Source organism: Myodes glareolus, chromosome 9 (assembly GCF_982192425.1).
Source record: "Myodes glareolus chromosome 9, mMyoGla1.1, whole genome shotgun sequence".
NCBI lineage: Eukaryota > Metazoa > Chordata > Mammalia > Rodentia > Cricetidae > Myodes > Myodes glareolus.
In genome coordinates this window covers 29,543,627-29,560,984 of record NC_142034.1, presented here as the reverse complement: position 1 = coordinate 29,560,984, position 17,358 = coordinate 29,543,627, and the positions used below count along the sequence as shown (strand labels likewise).

At 42.4% G+C, this 17,358-nt stretch overlaps 1 protein-coding gene across 3 annotated transcripts in view; it reads left to right on the top strand.

The window, feature by feature from the left end:
• Positions 1-221: 221 nt before the first annotated feature.
• Positions 222-17,358, top strand: part of Ca10 (carbonic anhydrase 10 (inactive)) — a 512,317-nt gene continuing 495,180 nt past the window's right edge. The window contains exons 1-2 of one of the 3 annotated variants that reach the window (XM_085695654.2): positions 222-239; positions 1,763-2,402. In XM_085695654.2, coding sequence (XP_085551780.1) covers positions 2,342-2,402 — 61 coding nt within the window. In that variant the 5' untranslated portion in view covers positions 222-239; positions 1,763-2,341. Of the gene's footprint in view, positions 240-499; positions 849-1,759; positions 2,403-17,358 lie in introns of those variants that run through there. The other 2 variants (XM_048446895.3, XM_048446896.3) reach the window with 2 other exon arrangements.

Genomic DNA, 17,358 nt, shown 5'->3' with positions numbered 1-17,358 from the left:
TCCACTCTTTCTGTGCTTATTGGACCGAGGCTTACAGTGAAATGGTTTCTAAGCATCAGAAATCTAAAAGTACAAAAATATTCCCTGCGGATTGTGCGTGTGTTGTTGTGTGTGTCCATCCGCGTTTATGCAAAACCTCCCAACGTCACACTTCGGTATCCGGACAAGCGCCTCGAGAAATCCCAGATCTTTTCAGGAATTCCCTCTACCCTGCCTTCTTCTTTAGTACCCTAAAAGAGGTAGGTCTGGGGCTTTCGCCAAACTCCTGCAGTGAGAGCCGCACACATATCTGCTGCAGTTTTTCCTCCCCTGCTCGCTCCCAGTCCTTTTAGGCGAACAGTCTGGAGCGCAGTATTTCCGTGCGTTTACCCTGTATCCGCACTGCATTCCCAGGCAGCCTTTCCCGGGATAGACCTTCTGCGGACCGACTGGCTTAGGTTCCGCCAGGGTGGTGGGTGGTGCTCTCGCCGCCCCCTCCTTCCCTTGGGACTCGGGAGAGCTGCGCGCTGGGCAAGAGTGCGCGCGCGCGCGGGCTTGCTGGGGAAATCTCCTTCCCAGAAAGCCGCTGAGAGTCGCTGACCGAGAGTATCCCGGGGCCCTCCAAAACCCACCAAAGCGTTAGACAGCTTCCCTAAAGAAAACGGCGAATGAAAAACCAAAAGGGAAACCCGTTTCCCCTGAGGCCTGGGTTTCCGATGGTATCGGATCCTCGCGTAGCTGATCTGATAGGGTCGCGCTTGGCGGCCGCTGGAACCCGGACTTAGAGCGACGGATGCAAGAGGAGGGAGGTGAGGGACTTGCGGGCAAGAGTTGCACCTGGTCTGGGAACCTGCAAAGAGAACTGTGGGGTAAGTAGCCTTTTCCTGGCATTCGAATAGGAAGAGGTAAAGAGGGAGGAGGGGGCAGGAGCGGGACGAAAAGGAGAGGCCAGGGAATGGATTATGAAAGGAAAAAAAAATACTTCAAATTCCTCTGCAGAGGGAGAGAGAACACAGCACAATCCTCTAAGGATGAGTCCCGCCCGGCTCTCTGTGCGGAACAAACAGCAGCGAAGTTATTTTAAAGAGAAAAGAAACTCCAAGCTCCTGGAAGGGAACCGGGGCAGCCGGGCGGGGTGGAGCTCCAAGGCTGGCGCCTAAGGTCCCAGCCGAGGCAGTGGCCACGGTGGCCTGAAGTGCTGATGCCGGGAGGCTGCTCCTTATGGCCTCGCCTCCCCACCCGGATCGGACTTTTGCCTCCGCCCCTCGGTGCCTAGCGGCCCGACTGACGTGGGGTCTCCGGGCGGCGGCGCGAACGCTCACCTGGCCGAGCCTTCTCCCCCTCCTCCTCCTGCTCCCGCCCCCACCTGCCCTCCTCCTCTCCGAGTGGGAAAGCGTCGGGATCCGTAGGCGAGGAAATAACGACCCCTGCAGTTGCATTGCGGAAAATCTCGGCGGCGGCGCTAGTTGCGGGCAATGGAAGCAAGGCAACTGCGGGGTCTGGGGAGCCCTGAAAAATAGCAGAAAAGCAGAAAGCGCGCGTGCAACGTGGGGAGTCAGTGAGCCCCTCGACGCGTCACTGTCCCGGGAGCCCAGTCTCGGGCTCCGCACCCTGAAAGCATCGCCCGAACCCGGCTCGGAGGCGGCAGGCAGCGCGCGGACTTGGGGAGCAGGGAGGGTCAACGGAGGCTTCTGGTGGCCGGTGTTTCCGGGCAATAATCCCCGCTTCTCTTTCTTTCTCTCTGTGCCGTGTCTGCTCCTCTCTCCCCACCCTCCGGAAGCAGGAGAACCGGCCAGATCCGAGCCAGTCACCATCCTCTGACCATGCCCCGCTGAAGGGGGCAGACTTCGAGGGCAACTTGTCGCGGACTACCTAGGTTCAACTAACGTACGTGAAGAGGCCGAGAGCCCGGAACTGCACTGCTTGGCCCGGTGGGGGGCTGTTGTCTATGTCTTCTTGGGGCGCCCGGCGGATCGGGGTCTCGGTTTTGCAGGAAGAACCCAGAGCTGGTGGCTTCAGGTGGCTGACACCGCCACCACCGCGGTCGCCGCAAGTGCTGTTTCCACCGTTGGTGAGAGGAGCCAAGACGCAAGAGCAGGGAGACCTCCGAGGCAAAGAGGCATCGGACATGTGTCAGCACATCTGGGGAGCACATCCGAAGAGCCCGAGGGGAGATTTGCCGAAACAGTTCAAACTGCGTTATTGATCTTGGGGGTGATTGCCCCTGGCCGGCTGTCGGGTGGGAGCGCGAGTGTGCGCTCTCTGGAGAGTGTGTGCGTGTGTGTATGTGTGTGCCGTGTCGGGCTCCCCCTTTTCCCCCTGTTTTCCCGTCGAGTGATGCACCTGGAATGAGAATCGGAGGATGGAAATAGTCTGGGAGGTGCTTTTTCTTCTTCAGGCCAATTTCATCGTCTGCATATCAGGTACGGGACCTGCTGGTGGCATGGGCGGGTAGTGTGTTCTGTGGTGATATTTGAAATGTATGAGGTTTTATCCTGTGTAGACTTAGGGCGGGAAGTGAGGAGGTGGCACAGCCCTTTTTCGTTCTGTGGCTTGGCTGTCTTTGGAATCAAAAACCTTCTAAGCCCAAGGGTGTGTGCATGAGCTTCTCTCTCTCTCTCTCTCTCTCTCTCTCTCTCTCTCTCTCTCTCTCTCTGTGTGTGTGTGTGTGTGTGTGTGTGTGTGTGTGTGTGTGTGCTTCTGTGTGCAAGATCTTTGAGGCGTCCTGGAAGGGAGAAAGGATGGAGACCAAAAAAAAAAAAAAAAAAGAGGCAGATGGGTGTTGATTTTCAACTGCTTTTCTGGCTGAGAACTCTGGCGCCGAAATCTGAGCCTTGGCACCCCCACCCCCACCCCCAACCCCTGGCTTCCAAAGTTCCCAAACTCATTGGTTTCTGGCTGGCAAAATGGATGCAGAACCTTGCTCTGGTATCTAGGCACTTTAAAGAGCCTGCAGGAAGATGCGGGCCGGAGGAATGCCAGGAGAGACTGGAGTGATGTGGAAGACCTCTGTGCCTTCCCCAGATGTTGGAAAATGTATTGTGGTGTTTGAAATCCAGTGGCACCCCAAACACACCTGAGGCAATATAGTGTTAGAAAAGCTGCTGTAGATTAAAGTCTTAATTCCCAGTAGCAAGGATGTGCTGGCTCAGGTGCTGATCACAGGCTACTTGTGCCAGCTTTTTTTGTTTTGTTTGTTTGTTTGTTTTAAGGAAAATACAGGGTGTTGAGGTATCTGGGGTAGGGCTTGTGCCTGCCTGTTTCCGAGTATTGTGTGTTGGAAGGAGCTGTCATTTCCAAGATATGTGTTTCTTGGTGCAGGAATTTAGGGTTGGAGGGAACTGTGTAGATATTCCCCCGTCCTTTGGCTCCTCCCACTGACCAGCACCCACTCCATTTCCCTTGCACCTGCCATTTAAGCACTCAGGGTGTAGCCCATTTGCAGTTCTCCCCTCTGCCTGCATTCCCTCTGCAGAATTAGGTACTGAGCCAACTTCCCAGGAAGTCTCCATAGGTAGATGAGCAGGAGCCCTGCCTCTGTGAGCAGACACACTTGAGCAGCATTGGAGTATGGCAGGCTTCCTGCCTCCTCCTTAAGCCCTTGACAGTCTCCTCCCCCTAAATCAGACTATCAAAAACCCTTGTGTGTTTTCTTTACTTTGGACCCAGTTATAAACACTGCTGTTTAATTTCAATCTTCTCTAAAGATGGAATGGGAATCTGTTATATGAAATCATATTTGGGGTTTGGCCTCCCTACTAAGAAACATGTCACCATAGTGAGTTCTATTCACATAGCAGACAAGGGAAGTCTGGGGTCACTCCCCACATACACACACACAATGGGAATTCTGTTACTCTATTGTGCGTCTTCCAGTATAAATATTGAGAGTTTGTGAGTCTTATGCCAGGGATAGCCGGGGTGGCATCTCATAAGACCAGATTATACATCTTTCACTGTATCTCTCCCTCTTTCTCTTTTCTACCTTTCTCTAGCATCATAAATCATTTTTAGAAGAACTATCTAAGTTCTTGTAGGATTGGGTAAAGTCTAGTATTCAGTGAGGAGCTGGGCTTCCTTAAGCATCCTATTTGTCTCAGTCTGGACCATAATCTTCCCTAGCAATGACATGGGGCTAAGAAGCTGAGCAGGAGTCTGTTTTTAGCCTCAGAAAGAGTTATTAGTGGGAGACCTGTCCTGGCTGCATTTGATTTGGTGTGTCAGCAGTTAAATTATTCAGGTAGAAACATGAGGAGGAGGTTTTTTTTTCCACCCCAGAAGAAGTGTTATGGAGTGTGTAGCCTCTCACATGTATTCACTAAATAATCATCATTGCAGTCTAGTGATGGGAATAAAAGTATAAGCAAAATTGGTCGCTATTAGCTAAACAGAAAACTAGGTTACCACTTTAAGTGTTCAGTTAGGATCTGCATTGATTTGCACTTCATGAAGATGTGTAGGCAAAGATGCAGCATTCTAGGTTTTGTATTTACACACCACACATTCGACTTCAAACGCCCATTTTTGTCTCTGAAGCCAGGGGGTTTTCCTCCCATCAGCACAACTGTATATCCAGCGAAGTACATTTATGTCTAAATTATGATTAGTGATATAATCATGACTCACGATTGCCACAGTTTGGGAACTTCAACTTTTTTCTCTTCCCATCTGACAGCCTGAGGATGTGCTGGAATGTGATGTACCAAGGTTGAATAATTGTGCCTCAGAGAGGACTTAGTGGGTCTTTCACTTCTGTTTCCATGATTTGCAGTTTTAATTTACTCATGAATGAGTTTTACCGAAAGGAACAAAATCCACTGATCATAGAATTCACTATCATGCATTTTAAAATATAAATGGGGTGAGAGCACTTTTTAACCATCTTCGGGTAGCCACTCTGACCAATAAACGGGTGCTAATCCATATTATATTACCAGACAGTGAAGGATAAGGCACCACTAGGCTTCACTTCATTATTGAGGAGCATACATCTGGGAAAGGTCAGTAAAAACCTACAGTATAAACATTTTGCAGGAGGAAAATACTAGTAGCAACTTTGCCTATGGAAGGTATGTGTAGTAGATTTCATTTGTTGGTTTTTGCTGTCAAGAACACTCTGGGCTTGGTAACTGAACATATTTTTAACTCAAGGTTTCAGCTCTCTCTCTCTCTCTCTCTCTCTCTCTCTCTCTCTCTCTCTCACACACACACACACACACACACACACACACACGCCAAGGTGTTTCCTCTCTTCATTATTTGGCTATGTCATATAAAATATAGAAACTGAAACTTGGTCTATTTGGTAGTTCTGCTGAAATAATCTGGTTGGCAAAAGAACCAAGAGCCCATTTGGCCAGGGTTAGCTTGCTGCTGAGTAAGGAGCATGCATATCTTCCACTGGAAGGATTATACCAATTTTTGGCAAGTTAGTGAGAGCACAGCAAGGCTTAAAAAGAAATACCATGGCCTGGGAATTAAATGCAGATCTCATTTGGCTAAACATGTAAGGTAGCAGGGATCTGTAGAGAGACCAGGGAGGGAAGCAGGGGGAAAGAAGGTTGAGAGGGAGAGAAGAAAGGAGGGAGGCAGAGAGAGAAATGAGAATGAATATGCTTTCTCTCTGTGCATAGAGGGCCATTCCCTTCCTTCAAAGGCAGCTCAGACCAGCGAGAATGAATACTGAGAATCGGAAGGAGAGCATTTCCTAGTCAAAAGACAGCTGCCTGATTTAATTTGTATGTTGTACTCCACTTCCCTGCTTATGTAACTTCACTATGTGCCAGTTTGTTCACAACAGCAATAGCCATTTAGTTATGAGACACCATCACACATTGTAAATTTAATATGGATGTTTTGGTTCATTCCTTCTTAGAAATTATGTGTGTGGGGTGTAATTTTATAAGCAGGGCAACCAAAATCCACAGAGATTTAGAGAATTCACATTTAGGGCTGAGTAAAAACACCCATATATCATCATTTAAGTTTTAGTTCAAGACTTCTCTCAAGTTTGATTTTTTTTCTATTTATTGGATTGTCTTTAATTTTGATGTTTCCAACTGGAGGAATAAAATTATGCTAAATGAATGTTCCTCTTCAAGAACTTGGGAGTAAAAGTTTAATTATACTGTAAAGTTAGAAATGTGGTAGCACTTGAGTTGGATTTAAATCTGTCCATCAAACAAGTGGAGTTATTATGTAAGTACCTCCAGCATCTTTTAATCATCATTCACTATAAGCAAATACCCCATTTCTAATCTAAACACTAAAATTGTTTTATGTGCAGAAAATAAATAATTGTAGGATGGAACATTATTATATGGCTTTGATGAGACAGTAGATGCTTTTAAATCCTTTTTCACTTAGCATAGTATCTCACACCTAGCAGACATACATGAATACCAACTATGATTTATTTTCTACCAATGAAGCTGTATGAAGATTTGATTCACATAGAGTAGAACTTTACTTTTTGCCTGTTGACTTTATTAATAGCAAAACAAATCACCCATCAAGGACTAGGGAGATGGCTTACCTATTAAAGTCCTTGCTACACAAGGATGACTCCCCGAGTTCAGGTCTTTGGCACTCCTGTAAAGGCACAGTGGCATGCATTTGTAACTCCCATGCAAGAAAGCGAGACAAGCAGTTCACCTGAGCTCACAGCTGAGGCAACTTAGCTGAATCAGTGAGCTCCAGGTTCAGTGACAGACCCTGTCTCAGAAAATAAGGTATTTAAGAAGGCTCCCAATGCTGACCTCTGACATTCCCATAGATACATATAAACATGCATGTGCATTTGAATATCTACCTACATAACACACACACACACACACACACACACACACACACACACTCATCTGCCAGCATATTTTGTAACATACAGTATGAATCCCACTTTGAAGAAAGCCTTGGGTAAACCAGTATTGTGTCTTTATCAACTTCCTCATGAAAACAAGCAACATTAGATATTTTTTTAAATTTTTTTTAATTTTGCATTCCAAACACAGTTCTCCCTCCCGCCCCTCCTGCTGTCCCACTTTTCCTCCCCTCTCATTCACCCCATCCAACCTTCCCAATGCGTAAGGGTTTCCATGGGAAGTCAACAAAGTCTAGCATATTAAGTTGTGCCAGGACTAAGCCCTTCCCCAACCCTGCATTGAGGCTGAGCATGGCATCCCACCATAGGAAGTGGGCAAGGGCATTAGATTTTAGTGTATCATAGGAATGTCTTCTACTCATTCATTTTACTCAATATTAAGTGAGATAAGGTTTGGGAAATCTAATATAATAATGAGACTAGGTAATATCTAAGTATTACCTAGTCTTTCTAGGTACACGGTACCTAGAACCGTGTAGTTCTTATTGCCAAGATCAACAGGCTTTCCCACATTCTTCTTATGCTTTATAGATTAGTATAGACTCCTCTTTAAAGTTCTTCCAAATTGGAAAATTGTGTATGCACTCACTATGACTTGAAATAGGATATTCAATTAAATAAAATTGAGCCCCTCTCCAACAGGCTGATTGTGTCATTAGCAATATAATATCTTTAAATCATTTTTCTGTGTGATGTCATAGTCAATAATGAACAGATAACCATTATCCTAGATGAAAATCTCTAAAGCAGTGGAAATAGAGAACATTGCCAGGTAAACAGGAAATTCCAAGAGGGGAAGAGAAATGTCCATCTAGAGAAATCTTCCCTTGGGTGAGGAGAGATTGACTGACATATGAAGAAACCAGGACAAAATATCTTGTCTTATCACCTACAATACATTTTTTGTATTTGGATATGAGTTTTCAGTTCAGAATAGAACTAAATGTCATATGACCTTAAAGGAAGACTGTGAATGTCAGAAGGTTCACCCCACAATCCAACTCTACTCTAGTCATCTATATAGTGTAAGCAATCGACTCTACTTCTTATCTCTGGGTTCCCCATCTGTCCAACACAATTTTTATTTGCATTGTCTATTTCTAAAAGACTGTTTGAGGCAACATCAGAAATGATAAAGCATCCTTCAAGCTTTGCATATGTCAAGTGCTAATATTATTGGATGAGCCAAGATTAAAATGCAAAATCGAGAGGTGCACAGAGAATATGGAGTGGTATAAAAAGATATGAACATGCTTAATTGCTTAGACTTAATTTTGTATAATGCATAGTGTGTCTAATGTTAGAAAGCAGTAGGAAAGATAACTAATTGTCTAATATATGGTGTAAATACTATAGATGGGGAAAACAGGACAATGAAAGAAATTGAAGGTATTGGGCGGGTGTCAGAATTTGGAATAAATGAAAAAGACATCACATTAACAAAAGAAAAGCATGAGTGAGTGGATGATCATCAGGACTGCAATAACAGAAATACAAGATTTGCTTTGAGAGACACTAGAGTGTCAGGAAGATGTTGTAATGTAGCGGGTGGCTGCGTCCTGCCTGGCTCCTGGCCGCCTGGTTAGCTTAACCCCCAAAATAACAACATACAAATTGTACTCATTTAAACACTGCCTGACCCATTAGTTCTAGCCTCTTATTGGCTAACTCCTCATCTTGATTCAACCCATTTCTAGTAATCTGTATGCTACCACAAACTTAGGGCTTACCAGGAAAGATTCAGCATGTTTGACCTGGCAACTTCATAGCCGGCGACTCTCTCTGACCTTGCTTTTGTCCTCCCAGAATTCAGTTTTGTATTCCCCGCCCATGTAAGGGCTGCCCTATCAAAGGCCAAGGCAGTTTTCTTTATTCAACCAATGAAAGCAATACATAGAAAGAATATCCTCCTACACCAGGAAGAGCCTTCTTATGAAGCTAAAATACTAGAAAGTACCACATACATATATAGTTTGGGCTTTTTAATGTGATGTTAATGCTATATAGCATCACATTAATTAAGTGAATTGAAATCATTTCATACTTGTTCACAATTCTAATTGCCTTGGGTCTTGAGTTAGTGTTGACCACTTCCAGTTACTGCTGTATTTGTCATAGTTTGTACTCATTTGAGAGTTTTATGATAGGGAGGGAGTTGAGCTTTCTCATGTGTATGAAGAAATATGTAGTTGACATTACTTGGGGTTATTGTTGCAACAAGGAAACTATAAGGATAACAAAGCAGGTTTGGATGAATAGTAATATCTGGAGTATAATAACTAAAGACCAAATTGTATGCGAGAAAGAAGAATATAGGCAATGGAACAAACACAAGTCAACATGTGAAGTACGAGTTTGTCAGTCACTCTCTGGTAGGTCATTATGTAGTAGTATTGGAGAAATAAAGTAGACTCAGTAGGCCTTCCTCTCCTCATCCTTAAAGTGAAGATTGAAGAAACACACATACAATCTTTCCATGTGTCTGGCATACAGTAGTTGCATAGTGAATGAAAGCTATACCCCACAAGTAACTATACTTCATTGTGACTTTTGTCAATAATAACCATTGATGCTAATATTGGAAATGGTTTTTGTAAATGTCAAGTAATTCTTAAGCTGTGTTCTCTGTTCAATGGCATTTACATATGCATATATAACATATATTACTGATAGATTATTAGTAGTACATTAATAATATATATATATATACATACAAAGAAGAACAATGTCTGCTTCTGAGTGTTTATAGGACAATGCATTCTGCATGATTGACATTTATAGTATATACTGAGGGTAAAGGAAAACAGTTAGCTCTTGGTCTATGTAAGCAAGGAAGGGAAAGATTTATAAAGATGAAAATATTTGAGGTAGAAAAGTACATGGGATTTCAAAGTAAAGGGCAAGAGGGAAGAGGAAAACCACAAGGAAATAATAATATGTTCATAGCACAAAGCAAAAATGTCAAAAGTGCAGTGAACTGGGCATATGGACTCAAGGAGTTGGAATAATTGACTGGAACTAAGGTTACAAACTAACCTGCACTCTCAAAGAAAGTCTCTCATGCTGAGATGAGATGTTGAGACCTTAGTATTTCTGTTACAAGAAGCTCAAGAAAATGTTGTAATCAATTTTGTTTGTGACTTAATAAAATATATTTGTACTTTGAGTATAGGAAACAACAGCCTAAAAACTAAGCTCCCACTTTATTTCTTACCACTTTTATTCTTGATGACAGAGCCAACAAAATTATTTTTTTTAAATCCCAGCCATAGCTACACAGTGAGTCCAAGCCTCAAACAAAATAAACAAACCACCACCAACAACAAAAATCCTTTCCCCTAAAACCAGTTAGACCAGTGTGTCACATTCTGAGTAGCAGGCCAAACAGAGAAGTCATGTCTTAACACTTGGAACCCAGCATTTCCTTGAATTTTAATCCTTGGTATTTGTATATTAAACAAATGAAAATATATCGATTTTTTACTCAAATAATAATGATTGTATTTGTGAATTAGTGGAAGGCAATGAAGGAAGAACTAATACACGTGCATTTGTGTCCCAGCACTTGAAAGGCAGAGGCAGGTGGATCTCTATGAGTTTGGGGCCAACCTGGTCTACAAAGCAAGTTCCAGGACAGTCAGAGCTGTTACACAGAGAAATCCTATCTCAAAAAAAAAAAAAAAAGAATAGCCTTAGGCCACACTGTCAGTGTAGCCCTTGCACAGAACAGATGGTCAAGCCACTACCCAATATTCTACAGCAGGCTTTACCTAACTACATTATGCATAAATCTTGTTTCCAGTCTATTTTATGCTCACTTTGGAAAACATGTCTATGATCCACCAAATTATATGTTAACTGTACCCTTCCAAGGGTAAAGTTACTATAGAGATGATAGACAGACAGACGGCGGGGGGGACAAGTAGATGGATGGAGAGAGAGAGAGAGAGAGAGAGAGAGAGAGAGAGAGAGAGAGAGAGAGGATAGATATACACAGTCCTGAAATGAAAAGAGTGTTCTTTGTCCACCTAGTTGCACAAAATTTTGTAAACACAAAATTCAATAAACTGTTGAGAGTGCCCTAATATTTACAGGCACTTGGAATCAGTCAGAATAAAGTACTGAAATTTCCCTCTAAAAACTTATTAATTAGTAAGAGATGGTTCTTGATGTATTAGCAGTCTATAAAACAATGTGATAAATATTATAATAAGGATAAAGAAACTGAGAACAGAGAGGGAATATCTGATTTATTTAGCAACTGGAAGGGGAAGGGAGAAGGGAGTAAGTACCCTTAGAATGCTTGGACCGAGCCTTGATGTTAAGCGTTGTGTTGAAAGACTTATGCTGATTAACGAGGACGGGTGAAATGGAGTAGTGGTCAAAGGAACCAGCATCTGCAAAGCAGAGCAATGAAAGGTCACTGTGAGTTCAGTGGGTGTCACAAGGGTAATATTACAACCAGAGAATGGAGTGTGAGGACAAGGTCAAAGTGGAATTGTGTTTAGGAAGCATGACTTTGGTAGCAGTGACATTTTGTAAATAATGCCAGAGAAGACTACCCTATGTCATTCTGAGTCAGGAAGGTCTCCATTCAAGACCCAGGCAGGTGTGGTGTCTGATCATTCAATTCAATGGAAACAGACCCGTCAAGGAAATGCTCGTGACAGTGCTCTAGCCATGCTCCATTTGGCTGAGATCACTAAGCATTTTCCGCATTGTCTCTCGTTCCAGGTGACTTCCCAGGAGCTTTTGAAAAAGCTCACATATAGATTACAGAGTTTAATCTCCTTATGTAGTTTACTGCTAAGCTTCCCTACTTTAGGAAAAACAGCTAGAAGCCTACTGGTCTACCATGGGTCAATGTCTGAAGTATCATCTAATCTGCTTTGCTATTGAACAGTTCCTTGTTTCTTTTCATTTTGCTGTTTTCATCTCAAGTAATTTTAAGCATCACTTAAAAGGATCGCCAGCATGCAGTTTGGGGGAGGATCTTCCAGTCATGAAAAATTGTCTGGGACCACCATGATTGCTCTTTGTTAGCAGGATTGGGCTGTTAATAGGGTATCCAGTCTTTGGGGTTGATTACATTTGCATGAAGGAGCCATCAGATGGCAGGGGAGACATTATCCATGGTTATGAAGGAGACAGCCTACAAACGTCTTTCCCTCCTGGCCTGGGAAAGGTGACACTTTTGTCACAGCAGATGCAGAATTCATCCTTAGCTCTGTCCAATACTTCATGCCCAGCTAAAGGGGTTGGCAGTAGGAAATGAAGCTTGTGACTTTCAGTTCAGTTTTCCAGAGCCAAGTTTTGCTGGCTTTGCAACACATTTGGCAGTGATGTCAAAGTTGGAATAAACACATTTACTGGAGGATATGAGTCAACATATTTCCATTCTTCTCCTTCTCCTTGTGTCCTCCCTACATACACTGCTACCTTTTACCCTCAGTGAAAATAATCCTGATGGCAGCACTTAAGGAGTGAGCTCAGCCCTTTCCTCTGCGGTTGGGATTAACAATAAATTACTCCCAGGGCTCTAGAAATCAACACATAAAGAAGCATATCTACAGCAGGTGTTTGTTTTGGTTTTTCCAATGTTTAATATGTTTGTCCATCCATAAACAAAAGCTAATGAGAAGATGCCTTTCGTGAGGTTTGCAATGGCCCAGGCAAGTGGTAAAACGTAGCAAACAAAAATCTTGTTCTTGGTCCCTTTAGAAAGTCCATGTAATGCTATACAAATATTGCAGTTTGCAATTCTTATTGTCCAGCCTAGTGCCTAGCATTTAGAAGATGCTCAGTAATGAATACATCGACTGATACATAAATGAACAGAGAGGAGTGGTTTATAATTAGTTCTTAACCTCATAAGAAAGAAGTAATGCAGTATGGAGGAGAGGCCATTCAAACACTGTATCAGCTATCCTCTTGCTTCTGCTGCAGGTAGATTTCCAGTGTTCACGGACTTAGATAAAATACGGAGCGACCTGTTGGACGGTTTACTGTTTCTTTCTCACAATGAACTCACGGGCTTTTCTGGACAAACTATTCTTATTTGAGGCAGGCACTCACATTTGCTTAAAGTGTGTTCCAGCTGTTTCGTGTTCTGTGACACCATAGCAAAGCCATGAACTTGTTATGAGAAATCCATGTGTGTCTATTTAAGGGGTATCAAGGATTTATTAAGACATGAAAAGGGCAAATACACTCATGCATACAGGATATGGTAAATCCAGTTACAGAGTCCTTGGAAAGCTGAAGGTGGATCATACACTGCTTCACAGCACCCAAGAGAGAGTGACCACCCTTCTTCCTTTTTTATAAGAGGTCATGTAGACAGACACAAAGCACTGTCTCTATTGGGCCAGACAGCCGAAGGTCATGGACAGAATGAATATCTGGATTTGTAGATTTAGTATTGCTTCTTTATCTGGATCCTCTCAGTACCTGGTAGAGATTGCATGATATACCATGTTTTCCATCATGAGAGAAAGCAGTACGCGAGGGAGATCACTGTCTTTCTGTTAAAACTTTCAACAAGTGTTTCAAAGAAAAGGGTCCCGTGCTAAAGTCTTGATATAGAGAATTACAGGAACCAACTCTGATGGTTATGTTGTTTCCAGACTTATGTTAAAAAAATGTTGTTTGTCATGTTATTTTTTTATACTGCCATGTCTAAATACCCGACAAGAATAACTTAAGGAGGGAGCAGTTTATTTTGTCCCATGGTTCAGGGACACAGTCCACTCCAGCCAGAATGCCATGGAAACAGGAGTGTGAGGCAGCTGGTCCTATTACATCTGCAGCCAGGAACCAGAAAGCAGTCATGCTGGTGTCCGGATTGATTCCTCCTTCTTTTTGAGTATGAAAATCCAACCCATGGGCCAGTGCTGTCCTTATTCAGGGTGGAACTTTCCCACCTCAATGAACCCAACTTTAAATGCCCTTCCCCCCGCTATGGATACCCCCAGAGGTTTTGCTTCTGGCTGATTCTAAATCTTCTCAAGTCAATAATCAGCATTAGCCATCACATGTGTTCTCTGGCTTTTTGTGAAGAAGAATGATTGCTTCTAAAGACAAAAAAGAACCACCAAGAGTCTTGGATGCGAAGTAACTATGTGGTGCTCCTGTTTGGGGTAGACATTCTCCTCCTTCTCAAATTGATCCTAGCAAGTATGTGGAATGGATTACTTGGAGAATTCCTGTTTTGTTTCCTTGCTATTTTAGTTATAAGGAAGGGGGTAAGTAAGACTCAAAACATTATTTGTGTTCACTTCTTATCCCAGAAGTACATGTTTAAAAATTACACTGCTGGTCAGGAGGTAAAGTATCTGAGGGCATTCTTGTTCCTGGATAGGAATAGTGATGCGTTATTGGGCATCTAATTCACCACAATAACCCGGCTCTCAGTTGTTGTGATTCAAACCCATATAGAATAAAATACAAAGTGGGAAAGTCATTTTTTTCATATCTGTAACAAGTCTTATCCCTGATTTTTCCATTTTGGGGACGTTCTTTCTGGCTTTTAAGTTTGTATGAGTGCAATGCTATACCTAAGTGATAGCTACCTACCATCTTGGGGATAAGAGTGAGTGTGGTCTTTGATGTTCTTTCTCTTGCCTTTGAAATTGCTGGGGCTAGAGTTTGAATGTGTCAAATAAAGTGTTGTATTGTGCTACTTTTACAGGTAAGACATGTTGAGTGAACTAATGGGTGAATGTTGAGCTAAGCATCTACTATTTGGGCTGATTGTGTATTCAAATGAGATGCTCTTCATTGTGTTGCTTACAAGACAGGGGTTACAGAAGTGTCATGCAGCCACAAAAATGATTGATGTTGTGACTCACTGGGTGTATTTTAATGCTAATATTGCAGGAATGTCGAAAAATTAGGAAAAAGTGTTTGTCCCTCTACAGACAAACTTTGTGCTTACCAAAGTTTGAAGGTACAACTTTCCAACATTAATATATATGTGTTTTTAAAAACTTTGTATCTCAAGTATTGTCTCCTGTGACTTCTTTATAGGAAGTCTTAGAATCAGATAAATCCCAAAGTCAGTAGATTAACCCTTCGAAATGTCTTGTTCACATGAATTGCTCAGCTGGCATCAGCAAGTATGAGTGGCAGTTTGAGGTCCCCTAGCCTAGCTTTGTGCCTGGCAGCAAAGGGTCAAAGGTTTGCTGAACAATTAATTTCTGAATTAGAGTTTTATTGCTGTGAAGAGACAGAATGATCACAGCTACCCTTACTAAGTATAACATACAACTGGCGCTGGTTGAGAGTTAAGAGGTTTAGCCCATTGTCATCACGGCAGGAAGCAGGACAGCAGACAGGAAGCTGAGAGTTCTACACCTGAATTGGCACACAGCAGAAAGAGAGAACCACACTTGAACTTATAAAACCTCAAAACCCACTCACTCCCAGTGACATGCCTCTTCCAACAGGGCGACACCTTCTAATTGTGTACTCCCTGTGAGTCTTTGAGTTCCATTTTCATTCAAACTACCACAATTAGCTGTTATTATTTCTTGTCATATTTTTATAATCATGCATCTAAAACATTGTCTTGCAATAATTATTTTCCATTGTTTGGTGGCATTTTGTTTCTAGTTTATACCTTTTTGCTAGTTTTTCATATCTATAGATACTTACTTCTGTTGAATTATTTCTTTAAAATAATTCTAACAAATTGCAATTTCTCACTCACAAAATTCTATCTGGCTTTGCCATGATAACCTGATGTGTATGGTTCTAGGTGTATAGCAACTTTGCTGAGAGAATGTGTATATAGTAGAGTGAACTCTCACAGATCATTTTAACAATGATAACCCCTGCCTTGAAAGTTACTTAACCAAAGTGAGTATCTCTGGCACTAAGATGCTACTTTAATTCACAAATCAGACCAGAGACAGGAAGCTATATGTGAGAGTACGTGTCTGCCATGGGTCTGGAAGTTTGAGACTTAGGTAATATTCCTGGTGCATATTTTTATTGTTACTGAGGGTGAGAGAATAAGCCGGTTTGCAGAAAATACTGTTGGGATGAGAGTTAGGACCTGACAGAATTACTGTTAACCTACTGGTTCTGTGTGATGACGTCAGTCCTCCACCACTGCTTTGATTCTTAGTGGTTTGTTTGTTTGTTTGTATTTTAAATCAGGATCCTATTCTACCTACCTTGGGCACTGTAGAGTACTAAGAAGATTTTGAATAAAGTTTTAACTGATGCTAAATGTCTCCAGATCGTAATAAGCCAAAGTAGCAGGATTTACAGTGTAGAAAGATCTCTCTTGTGTGTGTATGTGGGTAGATATGGGGGCTATGTGTGTGTGCCTGTGTGTATCTCTGTGTGTCTGTGTATTTCTCTCTCTCTCTCTCTCTCTCTCTCTCTCTCTCTCTCTCTCTCTCTTTCTCTCTCTCTCTCTATCTCTTTTTCGTGTGTGTGTGTGTGTGTGTGTGTGTGTGTGTGTGTGTGCGCGCGTGTGTGTGAATGAGGGTATGTGCATGCCATGACATATATGGAGTAGAGGTATTAGTCCTCACCTTTCACTTTGTTTGAAATAGAGGTTTTTTTATTATTTTTCTGCTCCATATGCCAGGCTAGCTGACCTACAAACCTCAGGCAATACTTATTCCTTCACCTCCTATCTCCCCATGGGAATACAAGCATTACCAACATGTATACTACTTGGCCAAACTTGAAGTTGTTCTGGGGATTTGAACCCATGTCCTTGTGCTTATTGTAGCCAGCACTTTTATCCATTAGGCTATTTCCTCAGCTCTAGGCAGAACCGTGAGACTGTCAACAGGAAAGTGACGAGTGACTTCTTAGATAGGAAAGTTTCCTGCATGAGATAGAAATTGTAAAAGAATAGCCTAAACTAGAATTGCAGAATGGTGACATTGTAGCATCTTAGCAAGACCCTGCGTAGTAATCTAAAGGTATATACTATTGCTTATTTTTAAAAAATTGTTGAAAGCTTTGCATATTATTTTTGTTTTCTAATTCACTCTCAACTCTGCTAATATTGTATGACCCCATCTCTGAGTAAGTCCCATGACCTAATTTGTAACCTGGAGTTGATAGTATCTGTCTGTGATGTTAAGGGAGATTGACATTTAAGAATGGAGCATGCTGCTTGAGCTATAGATTGTACTTGGTACATTAGTAGGTTTGCTAATTGTTGTGGTGGAAGCTAAAAGAACAAAAGACACATTGGATAAAATTTGGAATTTGGCAATATTGTGTAAAACACAGGGATTAAATGAGCCAATGCATGTGAAAGTATTTAACACAGTGCCTGTGTATAGCACATAATCAGTTAAGGTTGGTTGGATATGATTCACTTAGGGAAACTAGGATGTTTGGGGAATATGTTAAAGGTACAAAGAGGTAAGACAATCATAGTTTTCCCTAGAATAACCTTCAGAGAAAGTTTGCTGCATCTAACCCACATTTTCCTTTATTTCTCTTTATTTAATGGACCCATTTTCATT